General features: G+C 41.3%; 1 protein-coding gene across 1 annotated transcript in view; it reads right to left on the bottom strand.

Moving 5' to 3' along the window:
* TMEM131 (transmembrane protein 131) overlaps nucleotides 1–13,844 on the bottom strand; it is a 166,245-nt gene that overhangs the window by 21,893 nt on the left and 130,508 nt on the right. Inside the window, exons 26-31 of the mRNA XM_029937215.1 lie at nucleotides 11,544–11,695; nucleotides 10,797–10,939; nucleotides 10,188–10,374; nucleotides 8,952–9,137; nucleotides 8,001–8,159; nucleotides 6,998–7,581 (exon numbers count right to left, since the gene is read on the bottom strand). Coding sequence (XP_029793075.1) covers nucleotides 6,998–7,581; nucleotides 8,001–8,159; nucleotides 8,952–9,137; nucleotides 10,188–10,374; nucleotides 10,797–10,939; nucleotides 11,544–11,695 — 1,411 coding nt within the window. The remainder of the gene's footprint in view (nucleotides 1–6,997; nucleotides 7,582–8,000; nucleotides 8,160–8,951; nucleotides 9,138–10,187; nucleotides 10,375–10,796; nucleotides 10,940–11,543; nucleotides 11,696–13,844) is intronic.

Raw genomic sequence — 13,844 nt, 5'->3', positions numbered from 1 at the left:
AACTTAACTGTCAATACCACTGACCTCTAGCATTCCTCATTCTATAAGACCTCTGTTTGGACACTGGACCGTCCCCTTCCCTGCCCCAGCCGTATCTCACATTATCATCCTTTTCTGGTACTAGGATTCTTTTGGCAACATTTTTGCTGACTTCCTCTTTGCTGATGTTCCCCAGAAATCTGCTCTTGGAACTTCTCTTTCTCCTTTATATTCCCCCCATGGGCTCACTTTAATTAATCTGACATAAGCAATTCAAATCTAAAATGCCCAAACAGAGTTAAATATCCTAAAAACATCTTTTGGGTTCTCAGTCTGTAACAATCATACTCACTCTGCTGTACTTTAGACTAACCTAGGGAGCTTTTAACAAATGTTACTTTTGGGGCTCCACCCTGAGTTTTTGATTTTGTTGTGTGTAGGACCTGGTGTGGGTAAATTTTTAAAAAGCTTCTCTAGTGATTTTAGTGTGTAACTAGACTGAGAATCATTAGTCATGGTACCAACACAATCACCACAGCATCAGTCCAATGGCATAGCTAGCAGCTATCTCACTGTCCTGTGATTTCTTCTGCTCCTTCTGTTCCCAAATTCAAATGTTGGTGGGAGGGGACAGAGCATGCTCTCATCAAAGGACTAGAAATCATTCTGACTGGATCAGCCTGATGACGGGCCCATGTGGCCCGCAAGGCTGCACACACGGGGGTGGCCTCTGTCTTCCTCTGGCCACTTGGTCAGGTAAAGGAAGAAGCTGACTTCTCAGGTAACCTTGTTCTCAAGGGTCTCTTCTCTTCCTCAGGGACTGGTTCCCAGTGGAAAGACTGGGCTTCGGGAAAAAAGAGGCTCAAACATTTTGCTAGGAGGGGACTAGCAAGCGGGTATCACAAGTCACAGGGAAACTTCTCTCTCAAAGATAAATCATTACCTCAATACACCGTGGAGCACACAGGATACCACCCGCCTTAAGGAAACCATGCCTTAAATGCTGTACAATCTATACAAAAACTAACCCATCCAGGTAAAGACAATACAAACTGCAGGGAAAAGCAATTTAGAAAAACTCAGTGTTATCAGCAGCGGCCAAGTCATAGTCCCATGAGTGACAGGTTCCTCAGGCTTCACACCATTGTCTGGGTGAAATGTCCCCGAGGCCACTCACCCTCTGTCTGCCTACTCCCACCATCACCAAGTAGACTCCTGATTAAGGATGTGTCCATGACCTACTTAGTCAACACCTGCCCCTTTGGCATTATTCCTCATACTGTTTAAGCACCTGAAGGGCAGCGATCAGCCTTACTGATCTATCCTCAGCGCCTTGCATGGTGCCCAGCACATAGCAAGTGCTTGGCCAGTGTCTGCCACGCTGTACAAGTTGGTTTTGTGCCTTTCTAAATCCTGAAATACACTTCCAGTGTGACCTGCTCTGAGACTTGCTGCCCCAAGTCCGAAAGCTCATCCCATGTTGCTCTACAAGTAATGTATCCAGATTTGAATCCAAAGTCAGTCTTCGTGGCAAACTGTATGATTCCATTTATACAACAACATTCCTTTTAAAAATTTTTTTAATGTTTTTTTTTTTAAATTTATTTTTGAGAGAGAGAGACATAGCAAGAGCAGGGCAAGAGCAGAGAGAGAGGGAGGCAGAGAATCCGAAACAGGCTCCAGGCTCTGAGCTGTCAGCACAGAGCCTGACGCAGGGCTCGAACTCACAAATCGCAAGATCATGACCTGAGCCAAAGTTGGAAGCTTAACTGATTGAGCCACCCAGGCGTTCCTACACAACATTCTTGAAATGATGTATTATAGAATGGAGATTAATGGCTGCCAAGTGTTAAGGAAGTGCGGGAGAGAAGTGGCTGTGGCTAGAAAAGGGCACACAAGGGACCACATGGTGATGTAAATGTTCTGTATCTTGACTGTACTGGTATTAATTAATACAGGCAAACCTTGGAGTTACTGTAGGCTCGGTTCTAGACCACCACAATAAAGTCAGTCAAATCAATTTTTCGGTTTCCTAGTGCATATGAAAGTTATCTTTAGGGGCATCTGGGTGGTTCAGTTAAGTGTCTGACTCTTGATTTTGGCTCCGGTCATGATCTCACAGTTCCCAATCAAGCCCCGCATCAGACTTTGCACTGACAGTGCAGAAGCTGCTTGGGATTCTCTCTACCTCTCTCTCCACCCCTCACCTGCTTGTGCTGGCTCTCAAAATAAATAATAAAAAGAAAGTTATCTTTATGCTATACTGTAGTCTACTAAGTGCAACATCATGTCTTAAAAAAAATACATACCTCAATTAAAAAATACTTTATTGCTAGAAAGTGCTAACCATTGTCCAGGTTTTCAGTGAGTTGTAATCACTGATTACGGATCACTACAACAACTTCAATAAAAAGTTTTAATATATGGTGAGCCTTGCCAAAATGTGACACAGAGACATGAGCGAGCAAGCGCTGCAGGAAGGATGCGGCCAGTACACCTGCTCAAGGCAGGACTGCCACAGCCGTAGAAGACAGTTACGTGCGAGGAGCAGTAGAGCGAAGCACCGAAGAGGAGCATGTCTGTGTCTGGGCCGTGACACTGTACCGCTAAGTTACAGGCAGTTGCTGGGCCTGCTCAGAAAAATGGTCATTTTTTGCTTTAGAGCCTGATGGAGGATATTTTTTCTAATGACTGAGTGGATACAAAGCTTTTTACTGACAAAAACCATTTGTCTCTCTCTGCAGGGTCCCTCAGGGCTAGGCTGTGTGTACGGGAACATAAGGCAGGCTGTAAGTATCTGTGACAGAGTCCCATCTGCATCTTACCAATCTAGCATCCTTACCGAACAGGGAAGCTCTGAGCCTCATCAAATAATCCAGCTATGAGCTGACTGCATACATGCCGTAGTCACCACAAGTGCTGCGCACATGGCTAAGGCTGCGTGTACACCCAGAGGCGTGATGTAGAGGAGGAGCTAGGATTTAATGTTGTAAGGCCAAGACAATGTGAAGCACATTCCCATATTCTCTCCAATCAAGACAAAGTGCTTTCTGTTATTCAGTGTCCTCAGAGTCAAGCAGGAATTCAATGCCAGCAAAGTCTGTTTTTTTAAGGTGAATTCTCAGGCTTCCTCTTCCTGCACGAGAACCATACAACAACGTCTGGCCCCAGCTGCCAAGAAATGTGCTGCTCAATTTAACACTTAATGGTAACAACTAAGTTTGTTCTAGGTTTCTGACAAGAAAGTACCATAATTAAAAACAAACAGATAAAACATCAAAAACTCCTTTTTGTCTTTTATTCACTGTTTTACATGTGCTTTAATAATTTAAACCACTTCCAATTAGTTTAAGTAGGCAAAGTATGAATTATAAATTTAAAGAATATGTCCTCTACTCATTTACTTTTTATCTTCACTAAGTAGTGAATAAATGAATTTGCAATCAACTAGTTTGGGCAAGCTGCTTTGGCTGTCTCTCTGGCACTTAAATCATTTAACTTCTACCCAAAAGAACGCCGGGCAAGTTTCAACTACCAGCCAATGGTTTCCCTGAATATGTACGGTCCCTGCCAGGCCACGTAATGTCAGCAGCAACACCTGACTAGAATCTCTAGATATCACCAATTCTGGCATGAATTTGTCTGCCTCCTCATGTTTTGGCTGCTGCAATGGTCTAAAAGAGACCAATAAACAGACCCACATGCAATTTACTTGGGTCAGTACTGGTCATACAAATTTATTTGCCCCCATTTGTTCAGAAATAATGCCCTTACATAAGTATGATACTAAAACATACCAAAAAAAATACATATAAAAAAAGTCTTCAGTTCTTTAAGCTAAAGCAAATAATTTTCAAAATTTTATAGTTCTCAGTGGCGCCTGGGTGGCTCAGCTGGTTGAGCATCTGACTTCCACTTGGGTCATGATCTTGGGGTTCATGAGGGCGAGTGCCATGTCGGGCTCTGTGCTAATAATTGGGAGCCTGGAGCCTCCTTTGATTCTGTGTCTCCCTCTCTCTCTGTCCCCTATCCCTCCCCACTCTGCCTCTCTCTCTCTCCCCTTCAAGAATAAACATTAAAAATTAAACAAAATTACAGTAATTATATTATGATGTCTGACTTAGCTCAATACAAGTTAGAGAACTACAGGTAGCAGCTATCCTCTCACTTTAGAGTAACAAATGGGGGCCCAGAGAAGTAATTTCAGTCACACAGTCAGCAAGGAGCCTGCCTTACGACAGAGCCTGGCCTCACAACCCTGTACCACTCTGCAGCTCCCCACCCTGGATAAAGCTGCCTCTCATGCTACCAAAGCCACAACTGAGCACAGCTGCAGATTACATTTCTTCAGTTAACGCAGGTACTGAGAAGTGACTGCACCAGGTTCAGGGCTTCCTCAGGTTTGAACCCTTAATCCGGCAATGGCCTCTGTCCAGCCTCTGGGCCTTAAAGTATTGTAGGGGAAGAAACAATACAAGTATAGCATCTCATGACTGCCCTGCTGTGAACAGGGCATTTCTGGGTGCCACCTTCCATAAGGAGCAGTGCTGGAGGGACGACTAGGGAAATGACTGGAAGGCCTATCAATTAGGCAACAAGGGAGATTGTATTTATTTGAAGATAAGTCACTCTGAGCAGTCTCCAAAAGCTAGAAATTACATAAGCTCATTACAAGGGAGACTTTTTGTTTGAGCTACTAGGGAGAAGTAGGGGAAACAGTGTTTCTGAAAACAGACTCTTCATATTTCATGTAAACATGGGAGAGAAGCTTTAGAGAGGTTATAAAGGTTCAGTCCAGCTAAAAGCCTCTGGGGTTTGGACATGCCACTATTTTGCAACCTGGAGATCAATGCCTACCTTTGAAAGTTCATTTAAGAGGCTGGTTTGCCATATGTATGTTACACCTTAATAAAATCACTTGCTGAAAAAAAAATTAAAGATTTTGTCCCCTTCCTTCTTTTTGAACAGCAGCAATAGGAGAGATAACAAACAGAATGGTCACCTACGTGAGGCCTGGAACCACGGTCTCCCTGTGGGCTCAAGAATTACTAAGAATGTGGTGCCCATATGCCATCATTACATATCTTTTAGTAAGTTGACTCTAGGACTGCTGTGATAATGAAAAACATTTTTTAATTTTAAAATTTACATTCTAGACGAATGGCCCTGAAAATAAAAATGGGCCTATCACTCTGATATTGGAAGACTACCTTAGACACAGGCAGTGAGGTATTCAGCTTGACTGACAAATTCTTCCTTTCTGGTCAGAAGTGATCAGTTTATTCATGCCCTCAATATGGGGGAAGCATATCATGTAAGTTGATCTAATTAAAAAAGAACTTTAAGCATTCATTTAATATTACTATAAAATTTGCCCTAAGATAAGTAAGCTCTATTAATAACGGTTTAACGAAAATACATTTCTCTGGGAAAAGTCAAATAACATTAAAGACATTTTACTACTTTGCAAATCCAAATGCATGTAAGTATAAGAGGACTCTGGGTAACTAGTTTCTGTATCACTGGAACTAGGAAATTCTCTACTAGAAAAGTCCTGGACTCTGGAACACTGGATTGCTTTCGGCCTCTCAGTGCTGCTAAGTTCCCTGTTCCCTGTGTAAACCAAAGGCACAAACCTCCTGGTCACCAGTGAGGGAGATATGGAAACAGTCTCGGAATAGTGTGTTTTAGCAGGGCTGTCACAGGAGAGAGAGGAAGATGCAAAAAGTTCAGGCTGTAAAGGGATTAAATTGAAATATAGCTACAGGCCATTTCCTGGTTTTTATATTTTGATTTCAGAAGTTACCAAATGGCCTACCTCTGTGTATATGTGGAGTGTACTGTCTAAGGTGAATCCCAGAGAGCCCCACCCTCCTGGGGTTTATGCTCTATAGAAGTGTCTCTCCTGGAGTATGGGCTGGACCAATTTCCTAATGAGCAGAACACTGCAAAAGTCGTGGGATGTCACTTCTAAGATTAGGTCATAAGAGACTGTGATTTCTGCCCTTCTAGCTTGTTCCTTCTCTTGCCTTCAAGCTTCCTCACTTTGGTGAAGCCAACTGCTTTGACTTGTTCTATGGAGAGGACTCATGAGAGGCTGCTGGCCATAGCCAGCCAGGAACTGAGATCCTCAGTCCAACAGGCCACGAAGAACTGAATCCTACCATCAAACACCTGAGTGAGCTTGGAAGCAGATCCACCTTAAGATGACTTCACCCCCAGATAACACCTTGACTGCAGTCCTGTGAGCCAGAGAACCCAGCTAAGCTGCACTAAGATGCCTGACCCACGGAAACTCAGTAAAGGCTGGTGTTTTAAGTGATAAGTTTTCACGTGATTTGTTACTGAGAAATAGGTAACTATATACAGTATACAAAACTCCAAAGCAGGGATCAGCAAACTTTTGTTGTAAAGAGCTGGACAGTAAATATTTTTAGGTCTGTGGACCTTACGGTCTCTTATAGCTACTCAAGTTTGCTGCTGTAGCATGAAAGTAGCCATAGATAATATGTAAATGAATGAGCATGGCTTGTCCCAATAAAGCTTTATTTATAAAAATGGGTGGTGATTTGGCCCATTGGCTGTAGTTTGCCAACCCCGGCTCTAAAGTACAGGTTCTGTGGAAATATTACTTTTGAGTTAAAAGGCAGAGATGATCTTCATTTTACCATTATATTAAAAATTATTTTAACAATTAAAAAAAGAAAGCTCAACCTATCACAGATAGTTGAAGCACAATAAACACAGATAGTTGAAAATGGAAACAGCTGTCCAATAGGTTTCTGAGTTTGGTAAGCAACTAACCTAAGAAGTGCAAGTATCTTTTATGATAAATGGGTCCCTCTCTATTTGCATCTGATACAGCAAAGTTTCAGTCCAAACTGGAGGTAAATTTGAAGCAGAGGAACACTTACTGAATTAGCTATTTATCACAACTAGGATCGCAACAGCTCCTTAATTATGCACAGGTTTTCCCTTCATATATCATGTGTTTCTGACAGTGAGAACGGATGATTACCTTTGCTTTTGGACAGCGGTGATGGTGGCTGCTCTGTAAACACTTCTAGGGGTGGGGAATCATGGTGGTCGAAGTCTTTGTCCATGGCTTCTATGAGACTGGTGATGTCTGAGTCCTCTGAGCTGTGCCTTGTGCTGCTGGCACGTTCTGGGTGGGAAGGGTGCGAGAGGGGGGCGGGTGACAGCCTTTCCAGCTGCGGTTCCTGGTGCGGAGGCAATGGTGGTGGCGGTGGAGGTGGAGAGTGCCGCTCCAGCGGGCTGTGGACATGATGCTGACTGCCGTGCTGGCTCTGTTTTGCCCCTTTGGACTTTCTGCCTGCTGTGTGACCTTGGGCCACTGCATTTGAATCTAAGACAAGGGGGCTTGCTTTACTAGCAGATTGTGCAGAAGTCCTGCTAGAGGTACTTGAGCTGTTTTTGGCTCTGACGTTTTCCACGTCAGCTGAGTTTCTACTGCTGTGACTGCTGTGTGGGTGGACCGGTGGGCCACACTGCTTGTGACTCCCTGCACTGGGCCGGGATGACGAGCCGCCTGCTCCACAGAACCCCCTACTGTGACCGGGGTCACAGCTGAGTGTGTTCAAGCTGAAAAAAGGACCAACTGCAGATCAGTAAACAGCAACCTACAAAATTCTAAGATTAAAAGATTTTTATTTCATCAGTACAGCCACAAGAGAAATATAAGCTACTCTAAGGAAAAAAAACCACAGCAAGACATAGGGATACTTTCCACAATTTTATAGGGTTTATTCTCTCTGAAAATTTAGGAATCAAGTCAGTGATATAATTAAGAATATTTTAACCCTCATCAACATAACAAAACCATGGGATTTGCTGTTGAGTTCTTAGTAGAGAAGACAGCTATATACACAGAAGATTATTACGTAATTAGAGTTAAGATTTTTTCCCCTTGAGCAAAGATGAAAAGAAAAACTTTTTTTTTTTGAATTACATCAGTCAAATTGATGTATACTAGAAAATTTATTTCTAGCATGTGAACATACTTTCCTTCAGACGAAATACCAACGATTCTCCTGAGATCAAATGGTCTTCCCACATCAAAGGGGGGGTTCGAGGCCTCAAAGGATAGTCGCCTTCGAAATGGCTCCCAAATTCCCTGGGCTTCTAAATAGGCTGTTCCAATCACCAAGAGAAACAGTGCACTGTAAGGATACAGAAGGTGGAGAGGTGGGATTCATTTATTAGTGCAAGAGTAACTAACCTTAGTATTAAAGGTAGAGTTTCTTGGTAAAATACAACAGGATATAAAAAACAGAGATGCTGGTGACAGTTTTGATTGGACTGGACTGGATAAAAGTCTACACACTTGTTTTTACAGAATGCCTACTTACATGGAGGCTTATACAGAGAAAATAATTATTTGTACCACAAGAGAGGATACTTTTCCCTTTACCAAGAAGAAACTTTTATCTTGCGGTTTTAACTCTATAACAACTCTTTCCCCTTAAAGGATGTGTGGGGTAACCATGTAAATTTAGAGGCAAGTGTATCTGACCCTCCAAACACATATAAACAGACTGAAAAAAAAAAAAAAGAAATGGCTGCTGAGGATTTAAAAAACGTTTCTCATGTTTCATGTTGCTTGCGTCTGTTTCAAAAAGAAAATTTTTATAATGTTGTTATATATGTTGAAATGAAGTAACTTCACCTGGTAAACTATGAATGGTTTTTTCTTTTTAAGAAATTAACTTGTACTTAATTTGTGTACAAATTTTAAGGGTAGAAGATTTTTGTTTATTGTATATGCCGCCCAAGCAGGGTTAGTTCTGACTGCTCCCACTAGCGTGTGCAGGTCTGACTGTGGCAGAAAGATCTGTTCTGTTCGCTGACAGATTCCCAGCACTCAGAACAGTGACTGGCACACACACTATGGGCATGTGATGAACGGTGGCAAGTGATGCGTGAATACCAACCTCAAAAGAAGACACAAGTACCTCATTATTCCTGAGATGATGATGTACAGAGCCAGCTCCCAGTTGGGTCTGGGTAGGGCTTCTGCACAGGTTGCTAACATATGGTATGGAAGGGATGCGTTCAATACAAATACAAATTCAGAGCCACTGGTTGTGATGAACTTCAGTTCCCGAATAACTCTAGAAGCTGTGAAATCAGGGGTAAACCTAAAACAGAATGGTGGCAGTCAGACTAAGTTTTAAAAATATACCACAGCAGTTTACATATAATACTGGTCCCACACACCTTTGCAACCTAACAGAGAATCTGAGTTTGATACTTGTAAGTAACTTCCTCATTTTAAGATGGAGAAGTCTTATCCCATGAGGTTAATAACAAATACAACTATATTCTATGGATAACTGAAAAAATTACATGAAAAAGAGTAATAATGTAGCTTCACATAATTGAGGAAGTGCTCTCTGAGCTTCTCTCCTTCCTTCTTCTTTTCTCCTTTATCTGAATCCACCCTCTTCTCCCAGGATATATTCCAATAATACATTTTTAAAAAAGCCACCCCTAGCCCTAGTGATCTTGTCCTCATCTCCTACAGTACTACTTTCTGCCCCAATTATTTCACCTTTACTTCTTGTTAACTGTATGCTCCCCAACCAGATGATCTACACCTTGAGGAAAAGTGTCTTATTCTTCACTGTACCTTTAGGTCTTACCTGAGTAATATCATTACGTAGTGAGTCAATGTCCACTGAAGACCATGGAATTATCACTCAGTTAAGGGGACAGAGGTCACATTTCATTACATAAACTCTATAAGCTAACACGTTAATATTAAAATAGGCTGCAACTGTTACTGATACAGGCATTAACATTCTCTACTGACCAAAATACTATACACTCCTACGCTCCACACATGGAAAATTGCACGTATGTGATCCAAGGGACTGGTCTGTTGCTGAGACTGAATTTATAGTCAATTTTCTACTGACATGTTATGCTTTAACACAATCCTGAACATAATTTTGAAACCAGTTTCTAAGATTATCTGATCTACTTTTGACAAAGGAAGTTTCACAATTTTGAAAACAATGAAGAAATAACCAAAGATTAAGTGGAAAAAAGAAAAAAATAAACTACATTTGTGGATAAAATACCTTCTGTTGTATGAAAACATATCTTTGCATGGAGTTTAAACAACTTTATTATTTGAGATCAATGAGAAGCTAGTGAATCATTAGACCTCAGAAGAAAATACTTACAATATGATTATGTCTTTAGAGGCGTTGGCGCTTAGTGCAAACTCTTGACAATTAACAACTTTAAAGCCATATCCCTCACATGAATACCCACTGACTTCAATGGTTTCTATGTGAATCTGAAGTTGTCCTGTATTCTCTACTTTAAATGTTCTTTTCAATGTGAAATTTGGTTCTCTTAGTTTTAAATCTAAAGGGAAAAAAATCAAGAGTGAATATAAATCTTGCATGTGCTCCATGTCCAATGATTAACACATCTCCATGAATATGTGCCAGACATTATGAACCACCTCATGACGAAGAGATCAGCAGGTACCCACTTTATGTATCCATTTTATGGTGTCATTTCAGATAGCAAAAATTTAATTATGCTTTACTTCCATACTCTGAGAAAATCACCCAAGACATGCAGTGAATACTAAAGCTTTAAATCTTTTAGGATCCAAATCAAACAACCCTGAAAGCAAGTCAGAGTATTTCATTAAAAATCTTAAGTATTCATCACTAATAACACAGGTGCATGTATAGAAATACTGTTCTTTTGGGGGGAATTATTCACTGTTGGAAGTAAATACTAAAAGCTGTGCCCTTAGAACTGTTCGGGATACTTACTATCTGTACAATCTTTCAATAATGCTTCTGTGATTTTAAAGCGCAAGGAACTCCCTGGCCCTGGAAGTTTGCCTGCCACCCGCAAGTTCTCAGTTGTTCCTTGTCCCTGGACCATCACAGCATCCACCACGGTCAGGTTATTTCTATGCAAGAACAAGAATGACAGAATTTTATTCCACTAAATTTGCAGAATAGAAATGTAGGAATGAACACACTATTTTTTTTGAAGTATTTATTTTTCAGGGAGAGAGAGAGAGAGAGAGAGAGAGAGAGAGTGAGCAAGCATGAGTGGGGTAGGGGCAGAGAGACAGGGAGATGCAGAATCTGAAGCAGGTTCCAGGCCTGTCAGCACAGAGCCCGATGTGGAGCTGGAACTCACGAACCAAGAGATGACCTGAGCTGAAGTCAGTTACTTAACCCACTGAACCACCTAGGCACCCCTGAATACACTAAATTTAAGAGTGAAATATATACCCTCTAAGAATTAAAAAATCTTTACACAGAGAGGAGCATGAGTTTTTCAGTTTTCAGAGTCACACATGGTACAATCAGAACACTTTTTCAGGTTTTCAAGTTATAAACATAATCAAGAGGTACATTTCATCTGGTGCAGTGTGCTGTGTGTGTGCTTTGGACAAAGTGAATACCCTATTTAAAAAATTAGACATGCAAACTTAAATTAAAAATCAAGTAAGGACGTCTGTATAAGTACTAAAATTGACCCACTCTTTAAATCACAAAACATACCTGATTATGATTAGTGAAGAAACGGTTCTGTTGTGAATTGGAGTAAACTTTACTTTCACAGATTTCTTTTCTCCAGGTTTTAAAATCAGGTTTAAAATTAAATGTCGAGAGAGGCCTTCTGTAAATCCTGTTGAACTCTGCAGTGGGTGAGCCTTGAATCAATGGGTAAATAAACAGGAGTCACGGCTATATTCTCTGGAAAGGTTTTTTCCTTTACTCCATCCACAGCCCAGTAGGGTTTCTTGAATTGATTACATATGTGAACAATCATGATTTAGATACTGGTCAGCTTGCAAGCAGAACTGGCAACCAGTGATGACCCTTCTTACTGCACATTAAGTCCCCAAAAGGGCTTTGAACTCCAGGTCACCAAAGTCCTCATATGTGTACACAGTATTTGTTTTTGTATACAGATCTTTTTATTTTTAACTTAAAAATTTTTTGAAATGTAATACATAAAAGGACACAAACTTAAGATGCGTAGCTCTGAGTTTTAGCACAAAGCAAACAGCTGTGCACCCAGCACCCAGCAGCCTGAAGTCTTGTGGATGCTGTTCCCACTTTCACACTGTTTCCTAGCTCCTTCCCCCTGTGATGGGTATCAGCCGAGGGTCTTTAGGTTGTACCAGATTTTATTTGTAAAAATATTTCTAACTCATATCAATTTATCTTTGAATTTTATTTGAGGAGCTCAGCACATATTACTGTTTCATTAACACTACATGATGGAAAGTTTAAATAGTTTAGTTTAATAACCAAAATATGACTTCTTGACAGCCAGTTACTAATAAAACTTATTTTTTAAATGTTTATTTTTTAAAATTTCTTTTTAATGTATATTCATTAAATTTTTTTAAACAATTATTTATTTCTGAGAGACAGAGACAGAGCATGAGCAGGGGAGGGGCAGAGGGAGACAAATAATCTGAAGCAGGTTCCAGGCTCTGAGCTGTCAGCACAGAGACCGACATGGGGTTTGAACTTGGAACAGTGAGATCATGACCTAGGCTGAAGTGGGACACTTAACTGACTGAGCCACCCAGGCACTCCTTACATGTTTATTTTTGACAGCAAGATAAAGAAAATGAGTAGGGAAGGGGCAGAAAGAGGGAGACAGAGGATCTGAAGCAGGCTCTGTGCTGACAGCAGAGAGCCAGATGCAGGGCTTGAACTCACGAACCACAAGATCATGACCTGAGCCAAAGTCCGATGCTTAACTGACTGAGCCACCAAGGTGCCCCTACCGATAAGATTTAAATATATTTTATTAAAAAAATATAAGGATATATTGTTTTGATTTTTAAAAATGTTTATTTTGAGGGGTGCCTGGGTGGCTCAGTCAGTTAAGTGTCTGATGTCGGCTCAGGTCATGATGTCAAGGTTTGTGGGATCAAGCCTCACGTTGGGCTCTGTGCTGACCGCTCAGAGCCTGGAGCCTGCTTTGAAGTCTCTGTCTCCCTCTCTCTTTGCCTCTCCTCCACTTGCATTGTCTCTTTCTCTCTCAAAAATAAGTATTTAAAATTTTTTTTTAAAAATGTTTATTTTAAGAGAGAGAGAGGGAGGGAGGGAGAGAAAGTGGGGGAGAAGCAGAGAGACGGGAGAGAGAATATCCCCAATAGGCTCTGGGCTCTTAGCACTAAGCCTGACTCAGGGTTTGAGCCTACCAATCATGAGATCATGACCTGAACTGATGTCAAGAGTTGGACACTGAAACCAACTATGCCACCCAGGCTCCCCATCTATTCTAATTTTTAAGTAACATTAAGTTTTTATTTTTTGGGGGGTGGGAAACAGTTGGCATCACTTGGCTATATTTTTATTTGAGAGAGAGAGAGAGAGAGAGAGAGAGAGAGCGAGCGAGCGCAGAGCATGAGGGAGAGGGCCAAAGGGAGAGAGGGAGAATCCTAAGCAGGCTCCATGCTCAGCACTCACACTTGATCCCATGACCCTGGGACCATGACCTGAGCCACCCAGGTGCTCTGGCAACACATGACTATAAATGTCCATGACTCTTCATGGCTCTGCTAACATGTGGAAGGGGAGAGAGGTTTGCACAACTTTCTGCTCCACTTGGTACAGCTAGGTTTCAAACATATAGATCTATCTACCTGTGGTAGCATGATTCTGCAAACATTATGTCTGGTCAATAGACTTACTGAAGCTCTTACTTTTTAACTCTTGATTCTGAGGTGAGGCACGAACTTTTTTTCTGCATCTAACATTCTTCTCTGTCAATGTCTACTGGGACAACGGAATATCCTAAATGTTCCAAAACAGTTGGTAAATAAGTTCTTTTTTAGA

The sequence above is a fragment of the Suricata suricatta genome, chromosome 4, assembly GCF_006229205.1.
Source record: "Suricata suricatta isolate VVHF042 chromosome 4, meerkat_22Aug2017_6uvM2_HiC, whole genome shotgun sequence".
In the NCBI taxonomy this organism is placed as follows: Eukaryota; Metazoa; Chordata; class Mammalia; order Carnivora; family Herpestidae; genus Suricata; species Suricata suricatta.
The sequence above is the reverse complement of the archived record's forward strand: the minus strand, read 5'-3'. Positions and strand labels throughout refer to the sequence as shown.